Source organism: Bos indicus x Bos taurus, chromosome 17 (assembly GCF_003369695.1).
Source record: "Bos indicus x Bos taurus breed Angus x Brahman F1 hybrid chromosome 17, Bos_hybrid_MaternalHap_v2.0, whole genome shotgun sequence".
Classification (NCBI taxonomy): domain Eukaryota; kingdom Metazoa; phylum Chordata; class Mammalia; order Artiodactyla; family Bovidae; genus Bos; species Bos indicus x Bos taurus.
In genome coordinates this window covers 8,559,212-8,573,825 of record NC_040092.1, presented here as the reverse complement: position 1 = coordinate 8,573,825, position 14,614 = coordinate 8,559,212, and the positions used below count along the sequence as shown (strand labels likewise).

Below are 14,614 nucleotides of genomic sequence, written 5' to 3'. Positions count from 1 at the left end.
TTCTATTAAATAACGTGTCTGATCTCTCCCCACATCTAAAAGGGCCAGAAAAACAGCAGCTCAGGGAACATGTCCTTTCCCTGTAGGGACACTCTGGAGTCTTCCTGTGGTTGCTGCTGCTCAGCCTCCTGAGCCCTTGAGCGGTCTGGCCTCTGGAATGGTCTCCGCACATGTGCGGAGCAGGATTTTGCTGCTAGTAGGGGTTTTCCTGTATGTGTTCCTAGCAGGATGTGCTTCCTTTCATACACACCACAGAAGTGCATCTGCTGGAATCTTTAAACAGATAACTTCTCAATAAACAGGAAAATGTCAAAATTGTGGTCCCTTTTTTATGAGATTGATGGAAGCAGAGAGAATGGAGAAAAAACGCAGTGACATTTACTCAGGTGTTTGAGTGTTTTATTTGGTGCCATTATAAACACCCTGTTTGGTCTACGTTTCCCCCTGTAAACACCCAACACATTTCTTTTATGGCCTTTGAAATATATTTTCTCTGTTAACTTGACTAGGCATTACCACAAGAAGCATGCCTTTACACTCTCGTCGAGGTTGATGATGATCAGCTGACTGTGAGATGGAAGTTTTCTTCTGAGAATGATTTTTAGCAAACTTTGCTCTGATGCCTATAAAATAGGTCCTTAAAACATGGACCTTATTTTTCACAGTTTGTTCTTGGTTAAAATGTTTACCCAACATGTAAAGAAAATTTTAATAATTTTTTGTTTCCTTAGATGAACTGTTAAGTATTGTGGGCATCAATAGCTTATAGGTTTTCTTTCTTTTTTTAAGAGTCTTTCTTTACAGATCAGCTTTATTTATCTCTGGCTGTGCCGGCCTTAGTTGCTACACTTGGGTTTTCTCTAGGGCGGGGAGTGGGGACACTTTTGGTAGCAGCTCCTGTGCCTCTCTTTGTGGTGGCTTCTCTTGTTGCGGCTCCCAGGCTGTAGCACACTCGGGCTTCAGCAGTTGAGGTGCATGGGCTTAGTTGCCCCACAGCATGTGGGGTCTTACCAGAGCAGGAGTCAAAAACCCGTGTCCCCAGCATTGGCAGGTGAATTCTTAACCACTGGACCATCAGGGAAGCCCTAGATTTTCTTCATGAAGCTGAAAACAAGGACATATTATCTACTGATTAGAAATTTGTGCGGGAATGTAAATTGGTGTAATCAGTATGGAAGATGGTATGGACGTTCCTCAAAAAGGTAAAAATCGAACTACCATATGATCCAGCAATTCTACTTCTGGGTATTTATCCAGAGGAAACTAAATCATTATCTTGAAAAGGTATCTGTACCCCTGTGTTCATTGCAATATTATTTACAATAGCCAAGATAATGGAAACAACGCAGATGTCTGACAGATAAATGGATGAGAAAGTGTAGTATTGTGGAATATTATTCAGCCATTAAAGAGAAGGAAATTCTGCCATTTGTGACAAGATGGATGGATCTTGAGGGCATTATTCTAAGTGAAGTAAATCAGAGACAAATACTCTTTATCGCTTACATGCTGAATCTTAAAAACGAAAGCCAACACAAAACCCAAACTCTAAGCAAATAGCACATTTGGGGGCTTCCAGAGGTGGTGGGTTAGGTGGGCGGGTGAAATGGGTGAAGGGGTCTGAAGGTGCAAGCTTCTGGTTGTAATATAAGCAAGTCCTAATGTACAGCCTTGTCAGCTACAAAAAGGGTAAATGAACTGAAAAGAGGCTGCCATGATGGCTGCTCAACAGTCAAGACTTAACTTTTAATCTGCTTGCTTGGCTTTCAGTATCATCTAGAGACTCGGGCAGAGGAGATGTGTCTGTGAGAGTGTTTTATAGTTGAACCTGTGCTCTCAGCCTGTTCTTACAGTCTTTGTCTTTCAGATATTCATCAGTTTTTATTATAATGAAAATCATTCTAGAACAGTCCCAGTCTTACTGGAAATTTGGGCAGAGTGATCAATTGCTTATTATAAGGCCTTGAGTAAGGTTCATAATTCCCAACATTTTGTGGAAATTAAACAACACATTGCAAACAGAACAAAAACCACATTGCATTTTTTCTATCTAAAATCAGTTTATTTTGAAATTTGTAAACATTGATTGCTTAATGATTGCTGCACTGTCTCCCTCTTTATTACCACGAGGACCTTAATTACTGTGACAGTTGGAAAGAAAAGGCCCTATGCAGTTCCAAGAACTACACTTGAAAGACTAATGGGCAGACAACCTCTCCAAGAGTGAACTCTGATAAGATATTTGAAATTGAATGTATTCTATCCTTGGGCTTTTTGTCTGTGTATTTGTTCAGCATTGTTTCATCTATTCTTTTTAATATAACTGAAAATTAAATTTACTTATAAAATGCCTTCATTTGGGGGATGCTTTAGTTGTGTAATTTGGGATACGATATTTAATAAAAGAACACCTAAGTTTGATGGTATGACACTTTGGAAATTTATAGCTGAACATCTAAGAAATTGGTGAAACACTAATGTATACTACAGGCTTCTTTATCAGGAAGAGGTTTGTTTTTCTGTAGTGAACACCATGCTGCCATGGGAGAATATAGAGTTTTGTAAAGGTTCGTTGATAACTGTTGCTAGGTCATTAATGTGAAATCGTACTTTTGGCTCATAAATTGGCAGGAAGTTGAATTGTTTTTTTTCCCTTGGGGTAGGGAAACCTATTAGCAGGCTCTGAAATAACAGTTGCAGACATTTATCAGACAGTGCTTACTATGTTTCAGACTCTATACTAGGCACATTGCATATTTTTAAAAAACATTTTTATTGAGAGATAATTCACTTATACAATTCACCCTACTTAAAGTATACAGTTCAATGGTTTTTAATATATTCACAAATATGTACAAATATGTAGAGCTGTCACCACAAATCGTAGAATATTTTCATCACTTCAGAAAGAAAGGCTGTACTCTTTAGCTATAACCTCCTATTCTGTGATACCCCTTTCTCCCCACAGGCAATCACTAATTTGCTTTCTGTGTCCATGGGTTCGCCTATTCTGGGCCTTTGTGTGAATAGGAATCATAATATGTAAGCTTTTGTATTTAGCTTCTTAGCATAATAAGGTTTATTTAAGTTGTAGCATGTATTAGTATTTTTTTTAATTGCCAAATAATATCCCTTTGTGTGGATATATGCCATTTTGTTTGTCCATTCATTGTCCAGTGGGGATCGAGCATTTGAATTGTTTTCACCCTTTGGCTGTTGCAAATGGGCTGCTCTTAAAATTCTTGTACAAATATTTGTCTGACTACCTGTTTTTAGCTCTTTGAGGTAAGTTCCTAGTTGTGGAATTTCAGGGTCATAGTGTAACTCTGTTGAATCATTTCAGAACTGCCAGACTGCCCTCCCAAGCAGCCCACTACCTGTGTCTGAGGGTTCAGATTTCTCTGCGTCCTCATTGACACTTATTCTCTGGCCTGATTCTAGCCATCCTGGTGGGTGTGAAGTGGTATTTCAGTGTGATTTTGATTTACATTTCCCCAGTGACCAAAAATATCCAGCATCTTTTCTTGTGTTTTTGGACATTTCTCTTTTGGAAAGACCTATTCAAGTCTTTTGCTCATTTTGAAATTAGATTGTTTGTCTTTTTTATTACTAAGTTGTAGGAACTCTTTATACTAGAGACAAGTACTTTATCAGATATATTATTTCCAAAAATTTTCTCCCATTCTGTGAGTTGTCTTTTTACTTTCTTGATGGTGACTTTGAAGCATAAAGGTTTTTAGTTTTGACGCAGTCCATTTTGTATACTTTTTATTTTTGTTGCTTGTGTTTTTGGTGTCATAGCTAAGAATCCTTTGCCAGATCCAAGGTCATGAAGATTTACTCCTGTGTTTTCTTCAAAGAGTTTTAAAATTTTAGCTCTTAGAGTTATATCTTTGATCCATTTTGAGTTAATTATTTTATATTATGTGAGGTCAGGGTCCAGCCTTTTTTTTTAAAATCATGCGTTTATTATGAAAATATGGTAACACATTTACAAAAGACTTGGAAAATACAGAACAAAGTTACATAGAGTTCCGCTTCCAGCTTCTTTTGTGTCTGTTGTGCGGTCTCAGCACCAGTTGTTGAAAAAAAGAGTCTTATTCCCCACATTGAATCATCTTGGTACCCTTGTTGAAATCGCTTGATCAAAGATGTAGGAAGAACTGTCAGTTCTATTCCATTAACTTATATGTCTGTCCTTGTTCTGATTTTGTCAGATACTTTTTCTGTGAGATGGTCATGTGATTTTTGTTTTTTATTTGATTGACACGTTACATTAATTGATTTTCAAATGTCACACCAACCTTGCATTGTGGGAAAAGTCCCACTTGGTCACAGTGTAGAATCCTTTTCACATGTTGCTAGATTTGGTCTGCTAGTATTCAGTTGAGGATTTTTGCATCCATATTTATAAAAGATATTAGTCTAGTTTTCTTGGGATGTCTTTGTCTGATTTTGGTATCAGAGTAATACTGGCCTTATAAAATTAGTTTGGAAGTAATTGGTGAAGAACTGGTATTGATTCCTTAACATTTGATAGACTTCAGCATTGAAGTCATCTGGACCTGGTATGTCAAATATCGTTTTTAATTCTTATTATAAGGTATCATCCTCTTCCATAGGTGAGGAAACTGAGGCTCAGAAAGGTTAGTGGCAGGAGTGGAACTTGAATCCGGATTACCTTATGTCAAGGACCAGGATGATAAAGACAGCTGTGTGTCTCTGACTGTATAGGGCAGTGTAATAAAATGCGATCCTGCTGCAGTCCCGGTAACAGGGGCTCGTTTAATGGTCACTGCAACTTTATGTGTATTGTGTCCATTTCCAGGCAGAGACTCTGACCCTGAAGGAGGTTATGACTTGCCCTGCTGAACCCCAGCCAGGAGGTAAACGGAGTGCTTTGCGCTCACACAGCTGCCCGACTTGCGAGCCCGCCCTGTTCACTGCTCTTCTCTGTTGTGTGCAGTGTGAGCAGCCGTGCCACACGTGGGCAGCTGAGCCCAGATGAGGTTCGACCTCGGGTGTGGATGGCCTGGCCCAGACAGCGCAGCACGGCCAAAGCCCTGGCCTTCGCCCTGTCTGCTCTGTCACTAACACTCTGCTCCGTGGTTGTAGCAAAAGAACCTCTCACTCAGACTTCGTGTACTTGGGATGGAAATTTGTGTAACATACGTCACTCTGTGTAATACAGACGTGACTTTTAAAGGTATTTTAGTACGTCAGACAGCCAGCAGCTTTGTGAGATGTTTTCCAGTGAAGACATTCAAAGCATATTTATATTAATATTCACGTTGTTGGTGAGATTAGATGGTATCCTGGCCTGTTTGACTGAAGAGGAAAAACTGTCTCCATTTTTCAAGTTAGAGGGCTTCCTCACACGTCTGTTCACACTGACTGAATGGTGGCCCGAAAAGCTGACCCAGTGCCCATGTGGGTGGAGGGGCTGGGTGGGTGGAGGACTTCCCAGAGGGCGATGAGAGCTGTCTCAGCCTAGCAGCCAGTGTTCGGGACCTGCTGGGACACTGGGGCTGGAGGCTCCACTGTGCAGACTCAGGCTGTCTGGGTGGCACCCGCTGGTACCTCTGCTCACTTGTGCTGTGTTGTCCTGTCCAGGGCCCCCGTGTGGCTTCTGGGGCAGGTGGGGGCAGTGCCTGACTGTGCCACACGGGAGGAGCAGAGCTGGGTGTCTGGCTGCTCCTAACTAGGCTGTCGGTCAGTTTTCCCTGCAGCACCCGCCCCCCCCCCCGACCCCGCTGGCCACGCACCGACATCAGTTTCCCTTCTGAGCGCTGGGCCTGGCGTCCTGTGAGCTGCTCCTCCGAGACCTCTGCTGCGGGGAGAGCACTCACTTCTGTCAGCCCCACGGGCTCGACAGCATTCCTCTTGCACAGGCTCGTGGTCCCGCTTGCTCTCTGTAGGCTCCTTTCCAGTGTCTTTGCTTCTCTTTTGGCGTTTATACCTGTGTTTATTCCTTTACTGTCATTTTATTAGGATTTCAGGAAGGAGTGGAGAGAAATGCCATTTGTGAATTTCTTTTGTAAATTACCTCATCGTGTCCTTTGTGTGATTTCCCATTGGGATTTTCATGTTTGAAATCTGTAAAATCATTACTTAAGCGGGATCAACTCTTTGGCACATAGTGCAGGTCTCCCTTCCTCTGCGTTAACTGCACTTCTGAAACGCCTGCTAGAAGGTCATGGCGGGGATTCCGGCTTCTGCGACTTGTGTAGGTGGTCAGGGAGGGAAGTGGACCCTGAGACCAGCTGACTGTACGTTGCTTTTTGTATGGACGTGCTTTTCTTTAGGTTTCACCACCTTGTGGAAGCTGTCTTGTCTTCTCCAGCTTGAGACGAATTCATTCTGTTGCACGGATGGAGGGCCCCGGCCAAGTGGGAGGAAATAATTTACCGTCTCCTCACTGAGGGCTTTCGGCATCTGCTCTTCCTGGTCAGCTGGGAAGGTCTGGCAGCTGCTGCACTGAGGAACACGGGTGCGCAGCAGCCTGCCAAGGCTTTGCTGCCTCAGCCCAGCCACATGCCCTGGGCTTCTGCACTTAGCAGTGGGCCCAGAGCCGTGAGGAAGGGGATTCAAGGGTGGGGGCTGGTGGTAATTAGTGGCCCCCCACATATGTCCCATTTGGCACGAGTGGACAGGTATTATGTGCCCTCCTCTGTCCTTGGGGACAGGGGAACTAGTTTGCAGCTGAGTTGTGAAGGTTTGCCTGTGTTCCATCGTCACGTGTTTTCCGGGGGCTCCTTCCTCCCTGGCCAGCATGAATGGAATGTCCTGTGTTAGAGGACAGGAAGATGACACTGCGGTGCAGCCCAGGAGACCTCAGTCAGGTGGGGCCTGCTGCTCCTAAAGCCTGACTGCTTTCAGTGTTGGACAACCCAGTGGAATTTGGGGTCTAAAATGACCCCCAAGGAAGCCCGGGAACACCGGCTTGGTGTCCCTTTCTGTCCCCAGGTCCCCTGGGCCCCTTGGGAAGTGGCTGTGCTGAGTGGTCAGCTCTGACATACTGGTTTCCTTTCCCCTCCTTGAGTTTTTCTTTTCCTCTGCTCATGGCTGCTGCCGTGATGACCCCAGGCCTTTCTCCATCACAGCAGCTTCTTAGCCCAGCCCCTTTCTGCCTGATCAGTCCAGTGTGCCGGTGGCACCCCTCTTATCATCCAGTTCATCTCCACTTTTCATGAAAATTTTTGCCTTGCTTTTTCTCTTCCTCAACCTGGCTTTGGCCCCATGATAGCAGAAGTAGTCAGACTGCAGGTAACATCACCAGAGATGTGGTTCTCAGTTGCTCTGATTGTTCTGCTTGTGTTGGAAGCCTCTTGAAGGCAAGGGCGGTTTGTTTGTGTTGAATTCTCCACTGTTTGTAGCTGGTCTTGTGGAAACACTCGTGAGCAGACACTGCTCTCAGACGGCAGAGTGCTGATGTCTGGGGAAAATGCTTAAAAATGGAAAAATTACCTTGGCAGACTGAGGAAAAAGCCACAGTATCATAATTTGGGAGAGGAGGGGATTCCTCAGCTTCAAATCAACCAAATGACTTCACTTTGGAGTTTTTCTTATCCATAAAGGGGTGGGGGTCATAGTGGATTGTCTTTTCAGTCCCACCCAGCCCTGAAAGGCTAATTTCTTTCATTCTTTACCTTGATTTTTCTCTTAAAATTAAAACTAATGAGCTGTTTCTGGATCTCGAATTTGGAATTTTTCATTTCTTTGTAATTCTTTCCCTGACGCATTTTGCAGTTCTCTCTGAGTACGTGCTGCTAAAGGAAATTTGGATTTGCCATTTGGCCACCATTTAAGAGAGCAGACAAAATGCTATACTGTTCTGTTTTTTTTTTCCCTGACTTGGAGCTCTTCATTTGTGAAAGTAAACTTTCTCTCAGGGGCATGATTTTAACTTACTTTTTGTCCTCCCACAGACACGATGAGGCGAGTGGTACGACAGAGCAAGTTTCGGCATGTATTTGGACAAGCAGTGAAAAATGACCAGTGTTACGATGACATCCGGGTTTCTCGAGTGACCTGGGACAGTTCCTTTTGCGCTGTCAATCCCAGATTCGTTGCCATAATCATAGAAGCGAGCGGGGGAGGAGCGTTCCTTGTACTCCCTTTGCACAAGGTAAGTCATCTGACTTTCCATCCTGTGAGATGACACCCTCCAGTAATCTCTGCTTAGCCTATAATGGATTGATTTTGGAGACTGATAGTTCACTAAGCATTGTGTGATTTCTGGGACCATTAGACTCTGCTGTAATTGAGGTTAAGTTCCACACGCTTTACTAACCACATTAGTTTTTCTTTGACAGAGAATCATTAAACAGAATGGTGAACTCTGTTCTGGACATGCCCTCTATGGATAGGAAAGATTCTTACAGTGACGCTGTGAGTGTGGACAGGCACAGGGACTTAATGATTTGGTTAGTAACCATCCGCTTGCCTTGAAAGATTCCCACCCAAAGTGCAACTTTAAAAGCAGTAATGTTTTTAAATGGGCAGAAATTGTAAAAGATATATAAGAAACTCTTGTGTATGTGTGTATGTGTGAGTGATCATGAGGAATGAGACTTCTTGGTTTTGTTTTGTTTTTGAATGGTAAATGGGATGAGAGCCCAAGAAAATGTCCCCAAACAATGCAAATTGCAAGTCTGTGCAGTAGTAAGTTTCGGCATAGGATCTAAACAGCATTCACAAGTGGTAGAAATAAAGGCTATCTACTGAAAGTGGTTCCATGTGATTTTCAGCCTTGCTGGGCTTCCTAGTTCTCCCTTCTGACTTCATCCTTCCAGAGAACCTTCTCTGATATAGGGGAGCAGATAGGCGGTTTGTAACTTTCTGACCATTCTTGAAAATTGTAGATGAGGTCTGTGCGAGCTTTAACAGGAAATCCCAGAATTGCAAATAATGGAGGGGTGGGCGGGCGGGAAACACTGTGAAGAGAGAGCCTGGAAAGAGTCATTTTCTGATTAGCTTTTAGGAGGAAAATAGGTTTGGTGAGTCCTGAGCCCTCATGATAAGGATGCAGAGGCTGGGTCACGTCACAGCTGTTTCCACTCTGCTGGGAACAGTGGATCTCCCTGAGCCCGAGCCATGCCTGTTAGGGGCGTGTCTCCTCATGATGAGCCGTGTGATCCTGAAATGGTTACGGTCCGTGAATTTCTGTCAAAGTTTGTTTCCCATTGTATTTTGGTGTTTTTTTTCTTAGGAAGACTCTTGCTGGGAAAGCTTCCAGTTTTTTTTGACTTTTCATTCTCTCAGATGCTCGTGACCAAACTTGTTTTATTTTAGCATCTGATCTGCACCTCGGTGACTGGATTGATGTGGTATTGTACAACAGAACCATCTCACTACAGAAACAGGACATGGATGCCTTTGGGGAACAAATCTGATATATGTCTCCACATGTACTTTCTTATTGGCAAAGTTATCTATCATTTTTTAAAGAAGACTCTTCATTAAATTGAAATTATTTTGTACTCAGACACTTTCGCTTTTGTGGAGAAAACGTCTGCTTTGGTGGTGAATAATACATTCAGTTCAGTTCAGCCGCTCAGTCATGTCCAACTCTTCTCGAGCCCATCGACTGCAGCACATCAGGCTCCCCAGTCCATCACCAACTCCCGTAGCTTGCTCAAACTCGTGTCCATTGAAGTCAGTGATGTCATCCAACCATCTCATCCTCTGTCATCCCCTTCTCCTTCTGCCTTCAATCTTTCCCAGCAGAATAATACATTACACTGTTACATCTGTACTTACCTGATTTTGGAGTGGGATTTGGAATCTAATGCCAGTTTTGCATTTGATTGCCACGACTTTTTAGTTGATTTGTCCACCAAGAGCAAGGAGCACTTGAAAACTTGACTTTCAGTGGTGTCTTAATGGTGGCTAGCTGAGAAGATAGCTCAGCTTGTTGACCAAGATCAGGCTCTGAGGCACCGTGATCTCTTTTGAGTTCAAGAGGATAAATTTAAGACTTTTGGGGTTGGTTTTTTTTTTTTTTTTTTGCTTCAAAGAAATGGAACAAGCCAATTAAGAAGCCCAAAATAAACTTCCGAGCGGCTAATCTTCCTCTGAGTTCAGACAGTTCTCTTCAAGTCCTACATCCACAGAAGGCTTTGTGAGTCCACTTTAGCTTTCACCAACCATGGAAAGCTTAGGGTTCTGCTTATACCATGTAAGGGACACTCGTGTGCAGGTCCAAAGCCAGCTGGATCCTGTGCTTTGGTTTTTAACATGAAGTGGTCAATAAGTAGATTTTAGCATTTTGTTCTTTAAGCAACTGTGTAGGAATTAGGATAGAATGAGTTGCTTCAGAAATTATCATGTTTGAGCAAAGTGGTGGTTTTGGAGGAGCCTCCAGGGCCTGTATTTCCCAGGCTTATAAATAGCATTCTTTGCTCCTTAAATATTAATTTGTGTTGGAGGAGGTGACATTGGCATGAACTAAGCCCAGTGACACCCATTGGAAATAAATCCAGTACTTGGGGTTACCAAATTTTATAATCAATGGGTTCACACATACTCTGGGATTTTTGTGTATTAAAGCATGTGTGTTGCGTCCTTAGGATCAGTGTGGTGTTGAGGAAGGAACATGGGCCCGGGAGTCGGGGAGCCGGCCGCTCAGTGCTGCCTCGGTCACTGACTTCTGGTAGGGCGTGGATTCCTCACTCTGTCCTTCTCTCCCATTTCTCTATCTGGAATGTGAAAGGCTCTGTATTATACGAAAGTGATTTTCTGCTTTGGCAGTTCCAGATGATCTTGCAAGTATTTCTCGTCTCCTGTGGCACTCAATGTTAATATGACTTCTCATTTTGCTACCCAGAAGTCAGCAAGGGAAATGCTGTTGTTCCTTTTTTTCCCTCCTTAGTGCCAACATGTAACTTTGCGAAGTAGATGCCTGTTTACTCCTGGTTGCTTTTCTACCAAAGGCAAGGCTGAGCCAAGCAAAGAAAAGTAATCCTTGGCCTCTGTAGACAGTCCTGTGTCTCAGCAGCTCTTGAAAGGCTCTGCTAGGATGGCAGGGCCTAGCCCAGAGCCCTGGAGTCTCAGGTAACACTCCCCTTTCTTTTCTTCCTAAGACCCTGTCCCTTAACTACTTACTACCTGTGCTTTTAGAAAATAGAACTCTGTTCCACGTTGTCAGGAAACCTACATTTCTGCCTGCTTTGTAGGGCCGACTGCCCCCAGATATCTCTTTCCTTTTAATTTTGGTTTAATAGTATATATTTGAATGAGGATCATAAGTTTTACGTTTTCACAAGTGATAGTTCATTGTTAGATGTGCACAGTTGGTTAGATGCGCATGTGATCAGTTGGTTTGATCGTCTGTAATCTCTGTCCTCCAGGAGTGCTGTGTCTGCCTTTTATTGTGGTCAGTTTCCTGACACCCTCCCCCACCCCCCGAAGATTGCTGGTACTGAGATGTTTGTCTCCCCTTTAGAAGTGCAGCCTTGAAGGAGGAAAACACTAGGGACCCCGAGTGCATGTTGAACCCTTGATCCTGAACAGGATTCTGTCCTGGAAAAGAGATCCTGCAACTTCAGTGTCTTGGCAACTTTGAAATTGTTTTATAATGAGGTGCTGCTTTTGTTTAAAGGGAAGGGAAAACCAAATTCCCACATGTAATATGAAGTGATGCTTGAAGTGAAGATTGCAGGGAATGATGCTCTGGGTGTGTGTTGGGCTCCTGTGTGTGAGGATGGCAGTCTAGGATTTCTCTAAACATGAACTTAAGGGGATGCGTATGGTTTTAAATAAATATCTCAGAGATTTCTGGTAATGTGCGTCGCCCCCTGCTCCCCACCCGCCACGTCCTCCCCTCATGCCCTCTGCGGCTGCAGTTTTTACCCCTTCTTATAGTCAGCCAGGCTGGTTTTGGTGGTGCTTTGGAGGTTTTCTGTCCACATTAATAAGTGTGTATTGATTTTAAGATGTATTGTGACTCTTTCTGAAAGGCTCCCCATTTTAAAACATGGCCTCTGTGAGTTTTTCTTCAAAGTTAGTGTCAGCAGTAAATACGACTGACTGCAGCCTCATGAGGCTTGTGGTTAGATTCTAGGAGAATCATGGTCTCTGTCTTCCAGGACTTTAGAAATGGAAAGAGTATTAGAGACAAATACATTGATGTGTACACAGCAAGAGATAAGCTTAGGAAGGAATATGTTTGTTTAAGTGTATTGGTTTATGAGGTTTTTGTCCAGAAGATTTTATAGGATTTTAAAGGGTCACTGCTGGGGGAATGTGGAAAGTACTGAGCCCCGAGGTGGGGCAATTTAGATTAGTACGCATGATTCAGGGTTTCTTCCTTAATACTTCCATCAAGCTGCGGCATGCTGTCCTGTCATGACTTCTCGAGGTGTGGCCTAGTACGTTTTCTGGTTCTTTGGTCTTTCAGAGGATGAATAATAGCTGTCTTGCCGAACAGAAGTTGGCTCTGTGGTTTTGGCCATGGAGTTTTCCCACAACTGCACAAGCTGCCATGTCAGAAGCATGCAGGTTTTGGCCCCCTGTGCGCTCTACCACGTGGGCTGAACAAGCCTTCCTGAGTATGGGAGCCACACTCATGATGTGGGACTGAGGCACTCCCATCCCTGTTGTGAGCCACTGTGGCTTACACGAACACGGCAGTGTTTGTGGGTAGGTGTGTGCGTGCACGTGTGTACACACACACACACTAAAGCTGCCAATCACAGAGAACCTGGAAATCCTAACCTAAACAGGGGTTGAGGAAGTTGGTTAGAATTTTTGCTCGCGATCTCTTATCCACTCGGGTGTAGGATGCAAAGTGGAGGGCTCCTGTCTTCCTTCCTCCCTTGACGGTCTTACTTCAGAGGATTGGCGTGATTGCTGATTTCTTCTTCCCAGCAATTGCCTTGGAGAGCAGGTCTGCTCTTGGCCATGCTGGGGTGGATGTGGCTCAGTCTTTGCTAACCTTCTGGGCCTCTGTCTCCCCTCTGCTCTTGTTCCTCTGGTGTTAGCTGTGTCTGCCTTCTTATACATCGTTATGTTTCTCCCATATATTTTGTGGGAGTATTTGGGATCTTGCTTTATTTATGTCCATGAACTATCTTTTCAATTCATTTGTAGCCCTTTACAACTAGAGTTTTGTGAAAGAATTCGGCCCTACAGAAATCATCTCCGTGAATATTTTCTTAGTTCTCTTAAGGAATGGACATTGCTAAGCCTTGTAGATGCATAGGAAAGAAATTAATCCACTACGTAAGTAGCTGCCTCAGGGCGTTAGGACTTAATTCTTCCATGGACTCAGGTTGGCAAGGGCTGCTTTAGAGTACTTTTCTGTCATATTTATTGAAGAAGAAATTTATTGAGGAAGAAATCTTGATTCATTGTAGTCAGTATTCTAAGTGCTGCTGCTTGATATTTAGTATCCAACTCAGAGTTTACCTCTGATTCACTGAGACAGTGGAAATCAGACTTTGGATTTCCTGAGCTGCTTGTCTCAGGCTGCATCCTCAAGCTGTCAGGTAATTATGCTTTTAGCCACCTGACAGATAGAGGGAGGGTGGTTGGGGTGGTGTGCAGGCTGGCTGGCCGGCTGTGTGGCAGGGCTCTCCGTCGTCTCGCCTCACTCCCTGTGGGCGGCAGCCTCCAGAGTGGCCTCCAGTGGGCCTCGCCTCCTCGTGTCTCGCCGTCAGGCGGTTTCCTCCCACATTAAATGGAAGTGACCTTTCTCGCCGTTGGGATATGGAGGAACTGATGGAGTGTGGCTTCCGAGACTAGGCCTTAAAAGCATATTGACTTCCGCTTTGTTTCTTTTGGAGCTGCCATGTTGTAAAGACCCTCAGTTGGCCTTATGGAGAGGTCCTCGGGACTGCCTGCCAGTGGCCAGCACCGACTGACCAACCTCGTGAGTGTGCCGTCTTGAAGGTGGATCCCTGCAGCCCTGGCTGACACCTTGACTTATGAAAACCCTCAGCTGGAACCACCCAGATAAGCTGCTTTTGCACTCCTGACCCCACAGAAACTTTGTGAGATAAGAAATATTTATTGTTTTAAGTAGCTAAATTTTAGGATGACTCATTAAGCAGTCCAAGACACTTGGCCAGCAAGATCAAACCAGACAATCATAAAGGAAATAAACCCAGAATATTCATTGGAAGGACTGATGCTGAAACTGAAGCTCCAATACTTTGGCCACTTAATATGAAGAGCCAACTCATTGGAAAAGACCTAATGCTTGGAAAGATTGAGGGCAGGAGGAGGAGGGAGCGGCAGAGGATGAGATGGCTGGATGGCATTGTCGACTCAATGGACATGAGTTTGAGCAAACTCCGGGAAGTAGTGAAGGACAGGGAAACCTAACATGCTGCAGTCCATGGGGTGGCAAAGACTTGGACACAACTGAGTGACTGAGCAACAACAATTAAGCAGTAATGATAACTGAAACATTGTACAGTTGACGCTTGAACAACTAGGGTTACAGGCACAGAGCCCCCAGGCAGTTGAAAATACACGTTTAAGGTTACAGTTGGTCCTTTGTATTAATGGTTCTGCATCTGTGGATTCAACCAACTATGGATCTTGTAGTACATACTCATTGAAAAAAATCTGCATCCTAAGGGGACCTGCCTAGTTTAAACCCATGTTG

At 44.0% G+C, this 14,614-nt stretch overlaps 1 protein-coding gene across 2 annotated transcripts in view; it reads left to right on the top strand.

Annotated features, from left to right (window-relative positions):
- CORO1C (coronin 1C) overlaps nt 1-14,614 on the top strand; it is a 76,194-nt gene that overhangs the window by 19,095 nt on the left and 42,485 nt on the right. For both annotated transcript variants that reach the window (XM_027566492.1, XM_027566491.1), the window contains exon 2: nt 7,929-8,128. In XM_027566492.1, the coding sequence (XP_027422293.1) occupies nt 7,934-8,128 (195 nt within the window). In that variant the 5' untranslated portion in view covers nt 7,929-7,933. The remainder of the gene's footprint in view (nt 1-7,928; nt 8,129-14,614) is intronic.